This window comes from Haplochromis burtoni, unplaced genomic scaffold, assembly GCF_018398535.1.
Source record: "Haplochromis burtoni strain Fernald_Lab_line unplaced genomic scaffold, NCSU_Asbu1 Contig_57, whole genome shotgun sequence".
NCBI lineage: Eukaryota > Metazoa > Chordata > Actinopteri > Cichliformes > Cichlidae > Haplochromis > Haplochromis burtoni.
Genome location: NW_024582418.1, coordinates 1,228,636 through 1,250,567, shown reverse-complemented (window position 1 = coordinate 1,250,567; position 21,932 = coordinate 1,228,636). Strand labels below are relative to the sequence as shown.

Sequence of the window (21,932 nt, the reverse complement as noted above, 5' to 3'; positions counted from 1 at the left end):
CCTTAAGCCTTCCACGCTCCTCCTGCGGGAAACAATAGCGGCAGCAGTCAGGACACTGAACAATGGCAGGCATACACTACACGACCAAAACCTAAACTGGGTAACTAACGTGAAGTCCCAAGCAATGATCCCGCGTCGGTGGGAGCTCCAAGACTCTCTTAAGTAGCTCCCCCGACGAGGCCTGATCAGCAGCAGGTGTGTGGCTTCGGGTGTGGCCAGTCCCCTTGCAGGGCCACATCCTCCAGGCCTGACGCCGCCTATAAACAAGTGCTCAGCCACCCACACACACACACATACACAAGCACAGAGAAGGGGAAGCAACACCAAAATACACAACAATAACACAGGTCCATGACTGCCCAGGGGTCCTGGGTCGCCCAGTCCCAGGACGCTGACAAAATCATACTATACAGTATCTGCAGAATGATGTGGTTCAGTGAAATGACACGACTGGGATAAAATGTTTCCGGGGCTTATTTATCAGGTATAATGTGTATGAAATGGTAAAGAAATGCTTGATGTGAGGAAGAAGAACTCCTAGCTAAAATCTAAAAGCTCAAGTAAAATCTTTCACAGCTTGTAAATTAATCATCTACATATTAAAATATAATGCCCGCCACAACTACTGCATAACTGCTGTAACTTCTATGTTTGTAATTCAATTTGTCGACTTACTCCCTACAGAGGTTTCAGCCAGCTTCAAGTCAGAAACATCAGTCACCTATGCCTTCAAGGAGCAGATGGTGAACGAGCTGAACAGGAGCAGCAGCAGCAGCAGCTCCTTCCCCTCCTCCATCTACTCTGACATAACCCTAAAAGCAGAAAATGTGTCCCTGAGCTTCAGGACCAGCCAGAGTCCTGCTCTGCTCCTGTACGTCAGCTCCTACCACAGAGAGTACTTTGCTGTGCTGCTCAGCAAGCCAGGTGAGCACTGAGATCCTCTCTGTATTTTTAATAAGGAAAGTGTTCTTGCATCAAATACTTTGACTTCGCCTTTATAAAATAACCATGACCTTTTGTTGCTTATATTTATAAGTTGTAACAGTGGTGTTGTAGCATAAGGCAAAAATTGTAGCATCGCAGGAGCTCGCAGGAGTGGCACCCAGTATGGTCGTCTGCTGCTGTAGCCCATATGATTCAGGGTTTGAGTTGTTATTTGCGTTACTGTTGCCTTACTATCAGCTCGATCAGTCTGTCTATTCTCCTCTGACATCAACCAGATGTGTTCAGTATTTACTCTTTTTTTAGACCGTCTCTGTAAATCCTAGAGATGATTGTATGGGGAAAATCCCAGTAAATCACCTGCTTCTAAACCAGTAAGCTTCAGAACCAGCCCGGACAGTCTCATTCAAAGTCAATTAAATCTCTTTCCTTCCCTGTTTTAATGCTCAGTTTCATCAAAATGTAGACATGGTCATGGTCAATGGGCCTCCATGTTGCTACCATTTGATTGGCTGATTGCGTATTTGCCTTAGTGAGCAGTTGAACAGGTGTAACTAAAAAAAAAAGTGAGGAGTGTTACAAAAAATGAAACGTTTTTTCAGTCTTATCAAAATAACAGATTTAAATGGATTTCTAAAGCTATTTATTGGTGTTTCTGTAATAGTCATGTAATAGTGAATGACATCAAAATCAAGAATTCAGGCTATGAAGGCCTCATCCATAATTTCAGCTCTTCTCCGTTTGTCATCCTTCTTTTTTTTTAATACAACGAGTCTTCCTGCCCTCACTCACCTTCTTTTTCCTATCATCAAGTTCCCCTCTTCTCTATTCCTGTTCACTTCTGTGTTTAATCAACTCACTGTGAGTTCAGCCAAAAAAAGAGACAAGAGGGGCCCATCTGAGTCGGAAAGGACAAAGAAGGCTGACAGACCTATTGAAAGTGGGATACCACCTAAATTAGCTGTAAATAGACTGCGAATCGGCTGCTTTAATAACCCAGGAGGAAGCTGATGACCAGGAGGTCATACAGTTTCCATGGTGATCAGGTAGTCAACATGACAATAAACTGAAGCACCCCATTAAAACTCTTGGACAAGCCTTTTCTGGTGAAAAGACTCTGTGCCAAGACTGCGAGCAGCTTGGTTGATGTGTCGCTGTTGCTGCTGTGGTGTTACTGCACCTGTGTAACATTTTTATTTTTGCTGTAGTTTTAAACAGGAAGATTATATTTCATCGCATGTCTAAATAAAGGATACGTCTGCTGAAATTCAGCACTTTTGTGATCGTCAATAAAAAAGATGATCAAGCCAATGATTAACCAATCTACCACCATGTTTTGGTGGGGCACTCGGGCTCAGAAGGCAAAGTTGGTCCCTGTCTCCTCTTGACTGCATGTTGAAATGTTCTAGAAAAAAGTAAGATACAAAGGTCTGTAAAATGGCATTTTAGTGTGAAAGTGCTTTAAATGGTCAGTAAGGCTAAAAAGTACTGCATGAACACCAGTCTATGCACCATTACAATTTACACCAATCAATATTTTCAGGTCTTGTTCTCTGCTGTCGTAAAGAGAGGCGAGTGTGAAGTCATACACCAGATTGATTAAACTATCCCTGGATCTGTTCTTTGACAGAAAATGTCATCAGCTTCATCCTTTTGGCAGTTTTAGCCCACACCACACACATTGAGATGATTCTGGGACCGTAAACATGGTTTGCACTGTATTTGAATTTTAGTGGAAAAGTCAGCTCGTGAAATTTATCTTACTAATATTCAGTGTTCTGTTATGAAGCTAATGTTGTCTTGTAGGCTAACAGCTGTGAGTGAACACAGGTTTTGAAAATCCTGATGCTGAAGAATTTAGAGCTTAAAGCATTGCATTCAGGGAGCTACAATAGTGAAAATTATACTGAATACAGCTTGAATGTGGTAGTATCATTACATAATTTACCATAATTATACTTTTTTCTTGTTTTAAAAAGGTTAGACGGAAGGGGCTTGTCTTCGGTAGCTGACTGAAATTCCTTTTATAAGCCGTGTTTCCACTTTTATGCTTATAATTCGTGAAACCAGTTGTTAAATCAGTGAGGCTCCACCTTCACTTTCAACCATTATATATATCAGACTGCTGAAATGACAGAATTAATACCTCTCATTTCATCTTGTTTATCTAATAACTCCACCGCTGAGCTCATGTGGTTAATAAGTACATAAGAGGTAACAGGTGCACTGAAATTTGTGATTCATTCGTGGGATATTTTAGCTACCTGAAAGCGGTGAAAGTGAAAGAGTGATTTGACTGTCTGTAAACAGACTTATTCTAGTTTAGACCCATCTAGTAAAAGCATGGAAATGCCTTTTCCCACACTTGAACTGTTATTTCTACAGGAAAATGTGTTTTAGACAGCATTTTATAGGCTTTTTTTAGGGAGTCTCTACATCCATTTGTGGATGATGATAAGAGCGGAAATTAGCCTCGGGCACATACAGATAATATATTTCTAATAGACTGAACAAAAACAATGTGCATGCAAATTTCTCTTTTTTTCCACACAGTTTTAGTTGTGAATCTCTAGAGTTTTATACTTCTGGCACCTGGTGTTGTTAGTGATGGCTGAACCTTTCATCTTCAGTATTTGCTAACTTTTTACCACCTACTAGCTTAAAGCTTGCTGACAAACTCTCTCTGTGGAGTAATTTCAGTCTGTCAGCTCAGCAATCACCTCCCCTGACTTGTTAATCGTGGTCATTACGGTGTGAACACACTTTATAACTGCCTTTGGCTCACTGCTGTTTCTTCACCTTTAATAAGCACGGTTCAGAAGCCAAACGGGTGTTAAAAGTATTAAATTGTTTAAAAAAAATTATTAGCAGAGCTGAAAATATGAATAATGCATGATTTGAAAGTTGGAACAGGTTTCTTTCTCACCCCCATTTTTTTTCTGCTGCTCTCACTTTGTCTCTCCTGTCATTGTTCTCATAAGCAAATTATTATTAAAGATATGCTGATATGAATAGGAGTAAACTAAAAATAATGTGTTTAAATTCGCAGTGGATGACGGAACATTTGCTTTTGAGAAAAGCCTGATCAGCAACACATCTTCCTACAACCAATGGAGATCAGTCATTATTCATTTAAAAAAGGTGTGAGGAAAATCAAAGTACTTCATGCTGTAGAGAGCCTGGCTTTTCCAAATACTGAATTATTTCGGGATATTTTTTGGATCATTGTTCAGTTGCTAATACCCTTGAAGAGCTAGATCTTTTGAATTAATATAATCTTCAATATATTCATGATTATATAATGAGGCATGTTTATGGAGAAAATTTGATTGGGTCTATTTTTAATATAAATAGGAAGATGGCTTTTAAAATGCTACAAACGTAAAAGGTTTATGTTTGGAATTAAGTCATGAAGGTTTGAAATTAGGAACTGTGCACTCACCGGCTGCTTAGTTACAGTTTTTATAGTACTGGTTAGGAATATGTTTTGTCTATAAAACTCTCTCAATTCTTCGTGACACCTTTATACTCCATTCTCATGCTAGGTTTGAACTTCAGCAGCAGAACTTCTAAAGCCCCCCTTATTTTAAGCACAGGCTGGAGGATCCAGAACAAGGACCTCTGGAGCATGTAAAAAGGTTTAATGGAGTGAATAACACCAATATAGAGAGCTGTCAAAATGTCAAAAGAGGAAGCACATCAAGTAAATGTGATGAAAATGGCAACAGAGAGTGGACAAGGAGGGAAGTGGAAAAACCTTTGCAGAAGAGCAAAAAATCACTCAAATGTTATCAGAATCAGAATCAGAATACTTTATTAATCCCTAGAGAAATTTTGTGGGTTACAGTTGCTAAAGAACAGTAGCATTAACAATAACAAATTAGACTATTTATCAATATAATATGTTAATATATGAGGAATAGCACAATATATACAACAAATACAAGTCACCAAGTAATAAATATTCAGGGTTGACAGATGTGATTATAAATAAATATCAATAAATTGACAGCAACATTACAGAGTAAGAACGAGTATGTGCAAAAAGGATGTAACCATTGCTTAATACTACACTGATAGCAAAATCAAGGGAAGAGTAAGTGACACGACCGCATTATATATGCAACAGGTTGATGAGTGGATGAGATCAGGCAGAAACAACATAAGCAGTTCTGAGACATGACAAAAACTATTTACTGGATGTAGACACTCCTCCACTTCATAATTTGCATCTAAATTTGCCATTTACACCTCAAGTTATTAGACACTGCAATTGAGACTTTTCTAGGGAAGAAGTGCAATTTTCATTAACACATAAGTGGAAGAAAGGAAATGTGAGTTTCCAGAAAGATGGCTCGAATAACTTTCAAAGCAAAAAAGCAACAGAGGATCATATAAACAATCCTACAATGAAAGCACACTATTATATAAATGAAGTTACTGATAACATTTACAGTAAAGTTGAAAAGGTAAACTGTGCATATTGACAGTGGTGTGTGAGTTTGAAAACAGAAAATGTAAATCTTGGCTGTTTTTGTTTCATATTAACCTCCTAAGACTGGAACTCTTTCATGGCATGCATTTTTAATTTCTCTTTGCTATTTGGGCTGATTGGGACCTGATGAATGTGAAAACAAAGAATTGCCTGATTTTTATTTTTTACCTGATTTTGTTTCTGACAAAAATGATCCACATATGAGGACATTCATTTTAAATTTCAAAAGAACAGTGGCAGTATATGTCCTCGTAAGTGGATATCAGGCCCCTGTGGGGCAGAATTTGTTTTTTTTGGGTCTAGACAACCCAAAATGTGATGTCTACATATGTTGACGCCAGGTTCTAGGAGGTTAAGAATTATTTTTTTATTTCCTCTTCACCTTATAAAGTTCAGCATGCTCTTGAAAATGAGCATCACATAGTCTAGAATATGCATGAGATCCACACCAGCCACACAAAAATCAGTTGGTATGAAGGAATTCCAATACTTAATTTGGTATTTTAATATCTAACGCCAGCTTATTAAAAGAAAGGCAGGGACAATGAATCCACACAATGGACAGAGATGGCAAAGGGGAAGGATGCATGGCGGCAATGAAAGCTTTCTTTTTTGAATATAATCGGAGAAGAATATCTTTTATGTAAGGTGATTTTAGACAATATTTTCTTCAACTGCAGGAGCTTTTGAAACTTCCCATTTAAACATGTATTCAATGTTATTCAGTCCTGTCTTTTGTGCCACACAGAAATATAGCAGTTTACTGTGCTGTTGTTAACCACAGATAAGCTAGAGGTGAGGTACAGACTGGACAGCAGCAAAGATGCAGAGATACTGAGGAGCAAAGTGAAGAACCTCGCCGACCGACAGCTGCATGTTATTACCATCAGTCGACTGGCAGACGTTGTCTCTATGCAGGTAACACACACGTGCAAACAAAAAGCACTCAACCCGTCTTCTTAGTCAATAATAAACAATAAGTCAGCCTCTGTCAGCGGAAAAAGCAACAGACAGGAGGTTTATGAAATAAAACCTCCCTGAAAATCAGTATTTACATTATATCATTTGTTGTATATACCAAAGTACTTACTAACTATTCAAGTGTTGGCGTTTATTTGAAAGCCCGTTTTGAAGGGAAACCTTTTATTTTCTGTCAGATTGACCAGAATCCCAAAGAGGACTTCAACCTGACATCTGGTGTAGAATTCAATGGCATAAGGTCGCTGGTTCTTGGCAGTGTGCACGGTAAGTGAGACAGCAAGGCCTTTCAGGCTGAAGAGCACTCAGACAGAATATTATTTTTTCTGCTATATCAGACAATAAGGCTTTCAAACCTTTCCTCACTGGTTCCCTCACTGGAGGCAGTGTTGTCTAGACTATAGGGTGTATATGACACAAGGTTTGCTTTCAGTTTTACTGCACAAAATGATAAGAACAAAACTCCTTCCAGGCCAGAAACAACTATTCCCTGCTGTTAACATAACACCAGCTTTACTACAATTTTACAACTTCATTAAGTGCTAACCATAGACAGTATACAAAATGAAAGCTGCTGTGACATCACCCACCGGTTCCTGAAAGACTGAGACGAATGTTTCTGCCATTGCAATCTTGGTTGCATTCAGTTTTCTGTTTTTGAGACTTCTAGATCATCTATGTATATTTTCCCCTTCTGAAAAAACGAAATCAATTGCTTAATATTTTTTAAAGGAATTTAAAAAAAAAAGCCAGATGCAGCAAAATACATTGCAAGTTAAATTATTTTTATACAAATTCATCAGATGGCTTAATAAAACTTCTGTTTTATAAACATTTGAATTTTCTGGCAACTATTTAATCATTCAGGCTTTAAAGGGTTAAAGCTGTGTGTCCCGACTCCAGCCAAGCAGCTAAAGCTTGACTTTCAACAAGTAACAAAATCAGGGACCTCAAATGCACTAAGATTCGTTTCAGGGTCACGTCACAGGCAAAAAGTACAGAGGAGACAATGAGCCAAAGAACAGAAAAGCTTCATATGTGTCTTCATGCTTTCTTGAGTATTTTGGGACTTTTTTTGTTTTGTTTTGTTGTCGCTGTTTTGTTGGATCCTCCAGTAACCTTGTTTTTGTTCCCAGCCATTTGTCAACATTATTTGTCCTTTTTTTGTTTAAAAAACATATAAAACATTTGATCATTTGTAACAACTAAATGTACAACATTAGCATCTTTAATAGAAGGTTCACTGATGCCAGTTTTCACCTCATAGCGAAACTGCATCAGTAACCTCATCATTGTCATCTTCTCCTAGTAATTATGAGTGCATTGCAGTGGAGTTAATAGACCTCAGACTATTTGGAAGAGAGAAAACCACACACTGATTATTTGGTCAATACTCTAAATCAGCCGCTGCACCTACCACTTTGAAGCAATATTCTTTCAGCTTGTTTTCTTATTATCTGCTTTTGTTATGCCCAAAGTATTATTTTTCCTTTTTGTTCTTTAGCAGAGTTACGGTAGCACTTCTAAAGCAAAATCAATTTTAAAAAAGTGAAGTAATCACCATCCTTACTGTACATTTTATAAAACATCACAGTCTGTGTGCTTGTCTTTTCTCTATAGATTCTGAAGGGTTGGATCCGGACTTGGCTCAGATTGCTTCTCTGGGTTTCACTGGCTGTCTATCTGCTGTCTTCTTTAACTCCATCAGCCCTCTGAAAGCTGCTCTGCTCCACCCAAAAACTAATCCAGTTACCGTAACTGGTCCGCTGATCCAGTCCATTTGTGGCTTTACTTCAGCCAACCTCTCTCATGCAACAGAAACCACACACCATCTATCAGGTAAGAGGGTTATTTCCTTGCTCTCTTTATTGGTATTGGAGATTGAAGGAGATTGGAGTGGTGGCAATGATGGTCAAACTGTGTCTCCAACACAGTTTTGTTCTGTCCCTCGCATGGCTTCAAATCATGCAGAGAGCATTTCAGAAGCAGAGCATGTTGTCTGCATGGGGTCATCGGTTTTGAAAGTTGACTGGATTTTCTCTGCTGTTCCTGTATCTGACTTCCTGCTCCCCTTATCTGATTTGTTCAGCTTGAAATGGCTTACATAAAAAAATAGAGCTGGTGCTATTTGCGTGACGCAGAGTGATTTGCTTTGAAATCACTGGCTGATTTATTTTCTTTTCAGATGCTTTTTATTTTTGTTTCTTCGGACACCTCAGTTTAGGCATCTAATTCAGGCCTCTTTACACTAACTCTGCATGTTGCAAAGTGTCAGTTAGCTTGTGCATGTGAATGTGGCATCAGGAGATCCTTTAAAAGCATCCATATGGGACGAGTTAAGAATGACACCACTGCTACTGCCACAGCAGAAATGCCAAAGGACACCCGAGACAGCAGGTGTTTTGCCAAATGAGAATGAAAATTAGAAAGGACTGGTGTCTCATAGGCAGAAAAAGTATGACTTACTTTAACTTTAGACCGTATATGTGTTTAAAACTATTAATACGTTTTGAAAATATAATATTGTGTCTCTACCAATGATATCTGAATTTCTAAAGCTGCACATCCTATTTAATGAGCTGTTGCTTCCTCAGTTGTGTTATATGCAGATCTGAAACCACGCATAACGACTAGGTGAAGACAATCTCGACGTTTCATGGGGCAATTTCTGCTGGATGATGGTTTTTCTGCATTATTCCTGCGACTAGGATAGTGTCAAACATCAGTTTTTTTATGTCAGCCTCTACAGATGTTCTTTTTACAATTGCAAATGCATGTGTCAGGGAAAGGAATTAAATGTAATGACATTATCCTGGTGGTTTGCATAATTAGAACATCATCCAAATAGCTTTGAATATCATCATAAATGCAATGTCTGGTCTCCCCCTGCAGATTTTCAAATAAACACTGCTACAAAAAAAGAAAAGAAAGATGCTAAACTGCTTACCACTCAGACTTATCATGTCTCAGGTTTCTGCACAGTGGAGCAACAACAGTCATAAAGGTCATGTGCTATTCTTGTAAAAGTCAGCCTAAACGTATTACAGAAAATAAAGGCATATATTAAAACACAGATTTGTGGTTAGGGGACAACGCTTGGACATGTCTCATCTGTGAAAGCTACAGCATCCTCCACACAGGTCAGATAGTGAGTAGCAAACACATCCTCCAATATTTGTAATGTTCCTTTACCGCACAGCCACGGGATTATGTTTCCCATCAGACTCAAATAATTAATATTACTGAAATTCCTATCATAGGCACTTCTGTGTGGGTGATACCTCTCCAACTTCATGATGTGGATGACTCTAATGCTGTTGTGCACTGCAGTAACGGCTAGAAAATGAGGCAATTAATTTGAACCAGTGGTGAGAGTTTGCGTTGTCATATCCTTCCCCTGTGGTCACTCATCTAATCCACTCTGAAGTCCCACCGTAGATGATTCCTGTTTCCCCCTCTCTGCATTCTCTTTTGAGCATGTCGCAATATCTATTTTTCGCCTCACTAATGGCCATCCTTTGCTTCCTTATTTTTCTTTTTCTCTTATCTATTCTCTGTACTTTATTTCATCATCTTCTTTCAGTTCCCCTGTGATGCTTGTGCTGCAAATTCCCTCTTTTCTCTTTCATATTTTCATTCTCCCTGCACCTTTTCTTCTATGTCTCTGTTCTGCAGGCCAGTCTGGATCAGTGGGAACAGGTCAGCCTTTAGTGAATGCCATCAGGAGTGACTCAGCTCTCATCGGAGGTACTGTGGCAGCAACCTGTTTCAATGTGGCTCTGCCATTATCATCAATCATGAGACAGAAACTGTGTACAAAGCCAACGGGGATAATGTGATGTCAAGTCAGTTAATAGACAGTTTCAAACTTGTTCTCCTATCACATCTTTTTTCCTTTATTGGAATTCATTTATACCTTTCTTTTGACACACCTCAGTGCAGAGGAACTGGCAGTGAAATGATGATTAAAACTGAACTGCATGTTGTGCAAATGAAAGCCCACAGCTGCCTCTCAAACAGCTTGACTGTGTCTGAATACACAAAGGAAAACATGGCTAATTAGAATACAAATTACGTTCGACTCCAAGTACAATTCCTGTCAGTTTTTGTTATTGCTAACATCAGTGTAGATACCTTCTAATAGCTCAAATTGCCCAGGGAGCCTGGAGAAAATGTGGACCCTGCAGTACTAATGATGAAGCAAAGCAATTTTGTTTCCTGTGTCTGTTGGGCCACTGACCACTCACCTTCAGATAGGAGTTTTATTTCATAATGTTTTGTTTCCAGTTTGGCTCTCCGGTGATAATTTATTCCAATTGAAAATAAGACAAAAGCACTCAATTGTAACCAGTTTAGTTTCCTGAATCTGCTTTCATTGTAGAACAGCAATGAATAGTTTCAGCCTTTTTCAGGAGTTTCCAGAGGTTGTGTGTGTCCTGCATTATGATTTGCATAAAGTAGTCCAGATGGTGGGCACATGCCATAAGTCTATAACTGGTTTTATTTCAATATGTAAAGGATTAAGAGAGTTGCAGTTATTTTTACAAGAAGAAATGTTAAGATGTATGCAAACTTGAAGAAACTTTTAATTTCAGCTTTGACAGTTAACAGGTGTTAACAATTCATGATGCATAAAATGTTTTTTCTTTTGATTACATATAGTTCTGACATATTTTAAACTGTTGCAGGTATATTTTCAGCAACGTATTATAAAATAATATCTCACCTCCATGTTACACATATGGCTGGGTGTTTCATTAGAGACTGCTGCTCCTTTTTCTCCCGACTCTCTTTCCTTTACTGACAGCTTGTGTACACCGTACTTGTGGTTCTGATGAATCATGTAAAGCAAACAAATTATGACATCCTTAGAACAGGGTGATATGTGCTGTGGCTTTCTGTGGAAGTCTTGTGAAAGACAAAAAAAATGTCCCAATAAGGCCAATTGAAATTCCCTGAAATGTTCAAAACTCAGTCCAATCCACAAATTGCTGGCTTGAGAATTTCACAAGTTTTTCATTAGACATGAAGAAAAAGCAGAAACATAGACTCAAACAGATTGTCTCTACGAACACTGACTTTTAGGAAAAATGCTAGTGTGATACCAAGAAATTATGAACAAGAGTTTTCATTTTTATCAAAGGCAAAAAAATATGCTTTGAATTTCAAAATGACATTTTTAAAACTGTTCCATTAACACTGTTCAGGTGTGTTAATGGAATTGTTCACTGTTCACTTTTTATTTTTATGAGTCAAATCAGAACTTTTTGATTGCACCTCATAGTTGCATACCCTGTATTTGCTTTTTTAAGTAAGGCTGCCGTTGTCGTATACAGTTTGCATGGAAGAAGTCTCCAACAATTCTCTATGTCTACAGAACTGGAGCCTAAGCTAAGGGATGTTCCTATTGGCTGCTTTAAGGCACTTTAGTATCAGCTTTTCAGACTGAGAAGTTACATCCACTGTTTATGTGAAGTCTATGGTTGATGTCCTTAACATATACTTATATTGCCTCTGCCATACTGTTATAACTTTGTCCATTTATTTGCTTTGCAGGTGTGATAGCTGTCGTGATATTTGTAACCGTGTCTTCATTAGCCATAATGGCCCGATTCCTCTACAGGAGGAAATGCACATGTCAGCGCCAGGAAGTAAAAACAGTGAAACCCGAAGACAATCCAGAGTTGCCATTCAGAAGTCGGATCACTTCACAGAACGGTCCCACTGAGAACCAGAAGGAATATTTTATTTAAGTGACGGTTCAACTTGCTTCTGACCTGGCAGTGTTGGAGCTGAGGGGACAGACAGAGATAGAGATGCCTTGTCAAGCCTCAGTGCTTTACACAACAAACTGAGCCTGACTACTGGCTCAACAAGACAGGAAGACACAGACAGAAACTCATGTTCTTTCATTTTGTTTGCTTTGTTTTTGCTTCTATGGTAGTGTTTTTAAACAGACTCTAAAAATGGTCGTATGTCAATATCATCGGTGGAAAAACTGTACATAGAAAATGATGTAAATGTTACAATTCTGACTTTATATCAACCACTCTTGTGATTATAGAAAGAACAGGACAAGAACAGGAATGATGTTGATAATGAATGTCTGCTGTTTTGTCAGTGAGCTCAGTTCATTTATTTTAATGTTATATTTCATGGTGGGAAAGAAAAGTGTATCTGTTCACAATGAACATGTTTGTGTTCTCTTTTCTTTAACATCTGTTATTCATGCTTCTTTCATTGTTACACAAAGCAAAGTATGGCTTGTATTCATTTTCTGAAATCTGTTATCTGAACAAAGGTGGAAAAACCACCGATTGGTAGAAGTCGAGGTACTGATTTAACTTCTTTGCTCAAGTAAGTAAAAACCAAAAGGCTTTGGTTATTTAAGGACATTGCTGACTATTTTGGTTCAACGATAGCGGACTAATGTCTTCATTTTCTCTCACGATGTCACTTTTCTCTAGCGCAGGCATGTCTTTGCTTTCCACTCATATTCCCTGCATATATGTTTTTCGTCTTTCATCTCTATCACATCTTTTTATATCACGCATGATAAACACCAGTAATGGATACACCACACTTCATTACTTCCCGCCTCCGGTTCCTATGAAGGCATTCCACTTTTTGTCCCAATATCATTTTTTTCCTTTTATCTGAAAGTCAGTTAAGTATGAACAACATTTTTATGTATCAACTGGTGCAGACCTAAGGACTATATGAAAAATGTATAACATAAATATTATATTTTGAGCCAAGTACCTCCAACCCACTCTCTGGCCAAATAAAAAACCCAAATTGCTCCTATAAGTTTCACCTTCATTGAAAACAACTTGTTTAGGTTTATCAAGGTTTGGTTTAACAACACAAGAAATATATTGCTGTACTATGTAAAATATTTTGTCAACCCATCACTCCACCCCAATCTCCTCTCTGTGGAAGGTTAGTGAGATTAGAAAAACCTCATCTAAATTCTTCAGTTTCTCTCATTGTGTTCATTGCTCTTAGCCGGGAATGGTGTGAAAATTAAATGTAGTGAACCGCTTGCATACACAGTATACGGTCATGTTTTTGCTGAGAACATTGTAAGTTGTCTTTTTCTATGGTGTATTTTAAGCAAGGACTGGATTTCAGTTTTATTGTATTTTCTCTTTTCATCCCAGATGTCATTAGATTTTATTAGCTGATTCAGCAGCATCTTCATGTGCAAGTTAAAAATTTTCATTAAAAAAGTGAGTAAATGACCCCTACGATAAACCCGAGTTGAACTGAGGAGAAGTCATGGAAGTGTGTTTCAATGATGGCACCAAATGCTTGAAGACGATGCAGGGCATGCTGGGAAAAACGACATAGCTTTATCACTCCACTACATGTAGAAGCATGCAGACGGGCCTGGAGGATGTGGATGTAATGAGGAACAGAAGACCAAATAATAATGTTGATTAAATGCAAAACCACAGACTAAAGAGGACACTGAATCAGTTTATATAGTGTGAACTCTTTAGTGAATGTCGTGTTGAGTTGTTTTGAAGAGTACTTTTCAAGGTGGTGTTGATAGGTTTGGTTCTCTTCTAGTAGTGCTTCACTTCTGAACTATAGCAGCACAATCCTTTTTAATCGTACTGAAGGTTTACTGTGGTGTTAGTGAGTTAGAGTGACCTGCTGTTAGAGTTTAATTTGTACAGCTATTTTAGTAACAAACACGGTTTTTTGTTCGTTGAATTGAAAATAAATGATCTTTTTCTGAAGTGGCTTTATCTTTTCTTTCACCTGAATTATAACCCTGCAATTTTATTGCATTATTAACCTTTTTGTTCTGTTACTGAAGCTGTAATTTTTCCATCACTGACTCCATTAACATGAGCACAGTCTCTGCGAAATGGTACAGAGTAGAGTTGAATCGATGAACATGAGCTTTAGAGCTTGATCAATGAGCGGCTTTTAGTACTTGCAAGACGCTCCATCAATTGAGATTTAGACAGCTAATGTCTGAATCAATTATTTCTCTGCTAAATTAAGTCGAAACAGCAAATTTAATTACCATACATTTACATCTCTGAATGTTAGGCTCTATAAAAGTTAGGTGGGACTTTTTCTTCGCCATGTGACATTTCTAATGGATATGAATATGCATCTGTCTGCAGAGAGGAGATAACTTCACCGTTTGCTGCTTTGTGATGCATTCAGGTGCAGAAGATGTCGATGTGCACCTAGCCTCTCTCCGAGCTATAACAATAACACGTGAACACAAAGCTTTGACATGACTGTGCTTCCCACGATTGCTGTCCACCTACTTTGTATGCACTCACACACATACACACACATGCCATGACGATTCAGGTGACAGCAGCTGGGTGGCTGTCAGCAGGTATTATTTACAGGAAGAGACACATCGGTGCCTCTAATAACACCTCATTAGGGAGAACAAGAAAAGGACTTGTTGTAATGACACATGCTGCGGCACTCGGAGGGAAACAAATCAGATCACGAGTCAAAATTATTGTCAGTTATTTGAGGTAAAGCAAGTTTTCAGCAATGTGTGAATGTGTGACAAGGCTGATGTTATTCTGATTGCTTAAATTAGATTTGATGATTACCTAAGGAGATACTGACACCAAAACTGTGAGTTTGGTTTGGTTTGAGAAATTGCTATCGTTTTTGTAAGCCAATGAAGCAGATGGAATCTGATTTTCTAAGAAGGCGAGGGAAGAAAAACAGAATCGACTATTATTGCATGGTGATGGAAAGACTGTCTAAAAGCTTTTTTTAAGCTTTAATTTAATAGGGACAATGTAGTTTAACACTGGTCCAAAACAGAGCATGGAACTGATGTACTGCACAGAGTTTACAAGTATTGCTTTTTTCCAACTGTGGTCCCCTATTGGGCTTTTGTATACATAGTACACAGATAGAGAAGATTTACAGTGTTTAATTACATAAAGCCAAAATACACCATATTCACAAGACCATTGTGATACCAATCATCTGTGATTGGGGTTTTAGGTTTTGTCAAGTCAGCAGTAATCTCCTCAGACACGCTTGGGAAGTACTTGAACTGTAAAAAGCAGTACATTATATATACAGTCTGGATTACAGACAGCCATGTGTAATTTGTAAATCTCATGGGAGTTTACCAATATAAACTCACTTACTTGTGTAAAAATTCCCATCATCATAAATACCATCATCACTGACTTTGTGTTTCTGCATGCACTGTAAACATGAGGGAGAAAAGGGTGTCCACAATGTGCATGCAGGTTTTTGATACTGTAAGAATCTGCTGTTGACAGACTCGAGATCCTGCTGTGACTCGTGTCAGCTGGTCAGCGATGTTAAAGAAACCTCGCTGACAGCATGCAGACCTTCTGTGCTTGCACACCAACAGTGATGTCATTGGGGTCAGCAGCACGCAGGCCACAGGCGGGACTGCTCAGGCGAGACAATTTTTGTGTGTGATGATTTTGTGGCTGAAGAAGTCAACGGGGACACAATGAGACAGGGACCACGAGGATCATAGGAACAGCTGCTTCTTCTTTTTCTTTCTTTAAACCTCCACCACATTAGTGACCACAGCAGGGTTATTATTCTGTCCTCCCTTCTTTTAACTTCTACTTTTCTGAATTGTGTGATTGCAGCACCCGTGGGACAAATCACACACCGGTTCCCATTGATGTCCATTCTTCATATAAGATACTGACAGCAATATCACCGCCATGTGGCCTCTTAAAAGTGGATGTAAAATTAGCGCATGCAAAATTATTTCGTGGTTACAACCTGCAGATCAAAACAGCATCATAACTACCTGCCATTTACTATTTTTGCATTTGGATCACTTGCGTGCTACTAGCTTATCATTAATCTTTTTTTTTTTTTTTTGCACAATGCTCAGTCTTTTTGCACAACCAACTGTCATTGTTTGTTTTGCACAACCACCATCATTGTTGCACTTTCTATTGCACTGGTATGTCTGCACTGTCTTGTGTGTGTATCGATCTGTTCTGACTGGTGTTGCACTGTTTTTGTTTTTTGCATTTTTTGCACACTTGCACTATATGTAGTCCTGTGCTGATTCTCTGTTATATATTATATGTAGCACCATGGTCTTGGAGGAATGTTATCTCGCTTCATTGTGTACTGTAACAGTGCACATGTTTGAAATGACAATACAGCCACTTGACTTGACTTGATCTCTTATCATCTTGGGGGCAGAGCATGACGGGTTGTCAGTTAACTGGATGGCAAATGGCTCTTCCAGGCCATATATAATATAATTTGTGTTTAGTGTTGAATAAAATTGTATTAAATTTATTTGGATTGGAAAATGTGGCGTATAGATGTGTGTATAATCCGTATTACAACAGTTTCTTTGTTTTTTAAACACAATTACACTGAGCCTGAAGTATTCAAGGAGCTGCAGTTTGTGGGACCTCAACACTGGCACTTGAATTTGTGGGGACTGACTCACTTTTGGAGCTTGCCTCAAGTGGCCACTATGTAACTACTGGTATAAGTGTAACCACTTTAGTAGCAGTCCCACACGTGATTCACCATGTTCAGTATTAAATTGAAGAGCTTGTATTTTGGATGTTTTGCTGATGCAGATGGTGTTTGTTGTCTGTCTCATTTGGCTCTGTAACATTTTTTTCCTCAGTCAATGACTTGTTTTTATTGAGAGTTAATTTAAATGGCCCTTCTGAAAGTCTAACAGTCTTTTATGGTTTATAGAAATGGCCCCAAACTGCAATGAGTCTTTGGGGAATATCTATGAGATTATTTTATTTGAACATCAGATGCTTAGCTGAACTGAGCTTGGCTGCAATGAAGAATGAATATACCCAGGGGATGTCACTAATCTGTAACTCCCAAATAACAGCTCTAGAGGACAACTTTTAATCAGAGTGTCTGAAGATGTGACTGAGTCTCTTTGTGAGTGAAAAGCACAAGAAATGTTGTTGTTTTTTTAAAACAAAGTGGATTTAGCCACAAAAAATATTACTTTCACAGGTTTCACAGGATTTCTTGTTAAGTGTGACTTGTAAAATTATATATATATATATATATATATATATAGTAGGGTGGGGTGCACTTACTTACTCACTCAAGTTTGTGAGGAAGTGGAGTCCAATGTTTTGTGCGGCACGCCCTTTTGTGTGAACCTGAAAAAGAAACTCTGGGTTAAAGAAAGTTGATGACCACCAATGTGATACCACTTAACCACACTATAACCAGAGATTTAGCCAGTTAACACAAAGCCTGGCTTTCTTCATCATGGATGAGATCATTTGTCATTTCATGGACATATTAACAACATCATTGTGAACAAAAACAAAACTATTGGTCCTCATCACTGGCTCTGTCCAAATGTTGTAAAAATTTTTGGAGGGTAATTCAAATTACAGCAATCACACATCTTTGCTGGCTTGGGTTCCTGAAATCTCAAATGAATGCATAAAACTTATCAGTGCTTAAACAGATCCATTTGTAAATGCATTATTCATATTCCCAAGGTAACCACAAACATTTTTGAAATAGCTCAGTCTTTGATTGCTTACTTCAAAAAAGCCCCCTTGCTTCTGAGTGGATGAATACATTGGCCTTTTGCAGAGCTGTTGCGCAAGACAGGTCAGGACTAATTAACATTTCTAAAGATCCTGCTCACCTTTGTTTAAAGATGTTTTAAAATACATTTGCAGAGTTAAATTTTCCCAAGCTTCTCCTTGTTTTCTGTTTTTACACAGTACAAACTTAAAGTAAACTCTGATTTGAAGGTGTAGCTTCACAACAGCATGTTCAAAGCTCATCCACTTCCACATCGCCTGTGGTAGTAATATAGTGAAACTTGGCAAGCAGCTGTAATCAGGTCCAAGTATTTGATCAGCAGCTCTTCAATAAAGAAGACTTTATTGAACAGACTGAATTCTAAAAGCAGTAAAAGTTCAGTTTGAGTTTATACTTTAAAAATGTGGTGCAGTCAGTTCGGAGGTGGTAGACTCAACTTTTGACAAGGAGAATGGAGTTCAGCTCTCATCTGACATCAGCATTAAGTTTTGGTTTCAGTTCCTGTTTAAGATTTCCAAAAGTACTTTGTGTGGTTAGCAAAAGATCTGGTCTGAGTTCAAATACACTCTTTTTACAGAATATAAAACATTCAGTGGCTTTTGTCCCACAGTGAAATGAAAAGCTGATGCACACAAAGATCTATATTCTAGGTGCTGCCATGTGTCTGTGCCTTTTAAAAGTCAGTGCACTGTTGGTATGTTTGCCCACCCTAAGTGACTTTCTAACTCTGTCGAGTTTAGGACTTTTTTACATCATGTTATGCTTAATTTATGTCACTGCAGTTGTGTCTAATTTCATAGATATTACTCTGCACAATGCCTACTACTTTTCATTTCTTTTAATAATCAGTTTCAATTTAATTATTCACTTCACTTTAAATAACACAACCCACTACGTCAAAGCACTTGAAGGTGGGAAGGAAAAACCTCCTTTTAACAGACAGAAACCTCAAGCAGAACCAGGCTCAGAGTGGGGTGAAGGGAAAGATGGAAAGAGTACAGACCAAGAGAGACAGGACAAAAGACACAATATACAAGAGATCCCAAGTTTAATAATTACTAATGATTAAATATAGTAGTGAAGCACAAACACACGGGAAGTCAAAAAGAACTATATGATATTTAGGAGCATTTTTTGGATGAACTTGTAATGTTACTAATTATCATTTTATCACTGCCTTCCACAAAAGTAGTCAGGGCACCTCTGCACAAGCTTGATTCACTCATTACAAAACCGTCTCACATGACTTTTTGTAACACCGACTAATTGTGTTATGTGCATCAAGTGTGTGTCTACATATCACATTTTCAGTCATGCAAATATTCATTAAACACCAATAGGAGGTTCAGAGTGACGGTATGCTCGCAAGGGGACGTTCCAGCTCCACCACGGTCACCCACACGCAGTGATTTTCACTCTGCATATAATCGTCTTTGCAGCAGCATCTGTGTTCAAGTTACACCTCTCCATACATATTTATAACCACTCGAGAGACAGCCGGGTTATGTGCTAAGTTTCCTCTCCTCTGCTGTGTAATTATTCAGTCTCGGTGGCTACAATACATCAGTAATGCTGTTTATGACCCAAGGTCAGGGCCAAATGTCCACAGAGATGAGGCGGTGATGGATTACTGCTTTTCAGAGTCTTGAACTCTGTGGAACAGTGACAGATTTCAGCAAATCAAAAAAGACATTTTTCTCTGAGTCATTTTATTGACGCCTCAGACCTCTCAAAGTAAAACAACCTAAAAGTTTTCCTGTGTGTGCCCTCATTTGTCTTTTACCCAATCTGCTCCATCTAGATAATCAACACTCTCTTCAATTGTACAGAGCGCTTTAGTCTCTGAGCTCACTGTTTTAGTTTACATGTCCACCTGAAAGCAAAAAACGCTAAGCTTTGGAAAACACAGTCTGTGCAACCTGTTCTGTTTTTAAACACCACAAAGCACAAAGATAATGTGGATAAGTGTGTAAAAGGTATATTGTTCGTGGTGCAGGGTGTATTGTGGTGGTGATTGTTGTTTGTGTTGGTTTTAGCATGTGTCTCTTTGCAGATTTGAGCATGATAAACAGTCAGATTCAGCATGGCGCACTGTTCATGCATTAAAAAAGTTCTCTTTGGTTTCACTGAGCTTCTAGTGCTTGTTCTTTTCCTCTTTTTAATTAGGCTAAGTTCTTTATTCTTGAGTCTTTGGTTTTGCATTTGACTTGATGATCAGTCTAGTGATAAAATTGAGTTTTATAATCGTGTTTTGGTTTATGGTTTAATTTTTGTTCTCTAAAAAGAAGAGGAAAGAAGACAATGGATGGATGGATGGATGGATGGATGTTTTACTTCCCTCAGTGTTCCTGTCTGTCTTGTCTCTTTGTTTTCATGTTCTAATGCGAGTCTTCTTGTTTACATACTCCAAGCAGATGTCTTTTCTGTTGCTTCTTGTTTTACTTTGAAGATCAGCCTTCTATGTCTGTCATATGTCTATTATGTGTGCACCTACATGTCTTTATCTTTTTCATCTATTAATATTATTACTATTAATAATAATGTTTTCTTGTTTTTTAATGAGTGCCATGGGGATTGACGATTTTTATTCTGTTGTGCTGGTTACAATGACAATAAAGTTAGTCTATTCTATTCTAGTCTATTCTATTTTATATCCTAATTTACCTCCTGTCGTTGTAATCCATGATTCCTAATTGTTCCCCGTCTGTTAACTGTGTGCACCTGTGCCTAATCGGCTGTCTCCACTTTCCTAATCAGCCCTCTGTGTATATATAGTCCTGTGTTACCCTCACTCTTTGTCAGTGTCTCTTGTGCACAGCTGGTTTCTCACTGCCCGCTGACATGCTATGACTTTTATACTTTTGTTACGTTCACATTTTGTTTTTTCCTGCATGATAGATAGCTTGATTTCACTGCAATCTACAGTGTCCGGCATTTGGTTCCCTACTCCTGCACTTTATCTGACTAAACCTGTTGGAATTACTTGAAATTATATTTGCCTGTGATTTTAAATCACTCTCTCAGAATAGTTTACTCTAATCTGACTAATGTAATCACTGTTTAAATAAAAGTAATTGGCCTAATGTGTCATTTATACTATAATTGTGATTGCAGTGTTTGCCTGAGTTCAGTTTTGTTTCTTTGACCTCTTTTATGAGCTCAACATTTATTACTTTTGTAAATATAATTTTTGGGGGTTAAATAAATGAAAACCATATTTTTCTAATAATTCCTGGGACTCCTCCTGTTTTTCAACTCGGTCCATCACATGTGGTCACATTATAAATAGCTGGGAGTCTCTGCTGTTCCCTCACTTTGAGCAGTTTTGCATTGTCGCTGTTTGATGCTGCTTTTGTAGAAATAACCCAATTCTTACTTACTTGGAAGGCTTCCAAGAAACAGGTGAATTTGTCCTGGAAACAGAGAACACTGTTTCAGTTGGGATGAGTTGGATTTGATCTGTAAATTCAGCTTGTCACAAACTTGGATTTATTTTGGTGGTTATCATTTTTTAATGTCAACATTGCTTTTAACATCACAGGACATTTGAGCTGTTGGGCAGATAGCCTTAAAGCAGATCTGCTACTGCTGTGCTTTTTGCTTTGCCTCCTTTTTAATTTTGTTTTGGATGTTGATGGACCTGGGTACATGTCTTGAAACCGGTCAGGTTTTTTAAAACAACAAATATTTACACATACATCTTTGTGTGTTATATGAAAGGCTTTTATTGTTTTTAATATATTAATTTTGGTTTATTTTAGAGCAGTTGGTGTGTGGTTAACAACTTCATAGTACTAATAGTTACTTTATTTGCTTTAAACAGCACATTAGTTTATTTTTGGTTATTTTTTTTATTGTTAATTTGTTAGACTACTGGAAAGAGGCCCTTCTTATAGCTGCTGATCACCACTCTGCTCCTGTCATAGAAAGAATGTATTTGATGGTTTTTCTTATGTTT

At 38.1% G+C, this 21,932-nt stretch overlaps 1 protein-coding gene across 2 annotated transcripts in view; it reads left to right on the top strand.

Annotated features, from left to right (window-relative positions):
* The window catches only part of LOC102312708 (contactin-associated protein-like 4), an 80,533-nt gene extending 66,195 nt beyond the window's left edge, over window positions 1–14,338 (top strand). Inside the window, exons 19-24 of one of the 2 annotated variants that reach the window (XM_005922451.3) lie at window positions 685–924; window positions 6,222–6,355; window positions 6,595–6,682; window positions 8,036–8,254; window positions 10,091–10,162; window positions 11,972–14,338. In XM_005922451.3, coding sequence (XP_005922513.1) covers window positions 685–924; window positions 6,222–6,355; window positions 6,595–6,682; window positions 8,036–8,254; window positions 10,091–10,162; window positions 11,972–12,168 — 950 coding nt within the window. In that variant the 3' untranslated portion in view covers window positions 12,169–14,338. Of the gene's footprint in view, window positions 1–684; window positions 925–6,221; window positions 6,356–6,594; window positions 6,683–8,035; window positions 8,255–9,998; window positions 10,163–11,971 lie in introns of those variants that run through there. The other variant, XM_005922452.3, reaches the window with a different exon arrangement.
* Window positions 14,339–21,932: the final 7,594 nt, after the last annotated feature.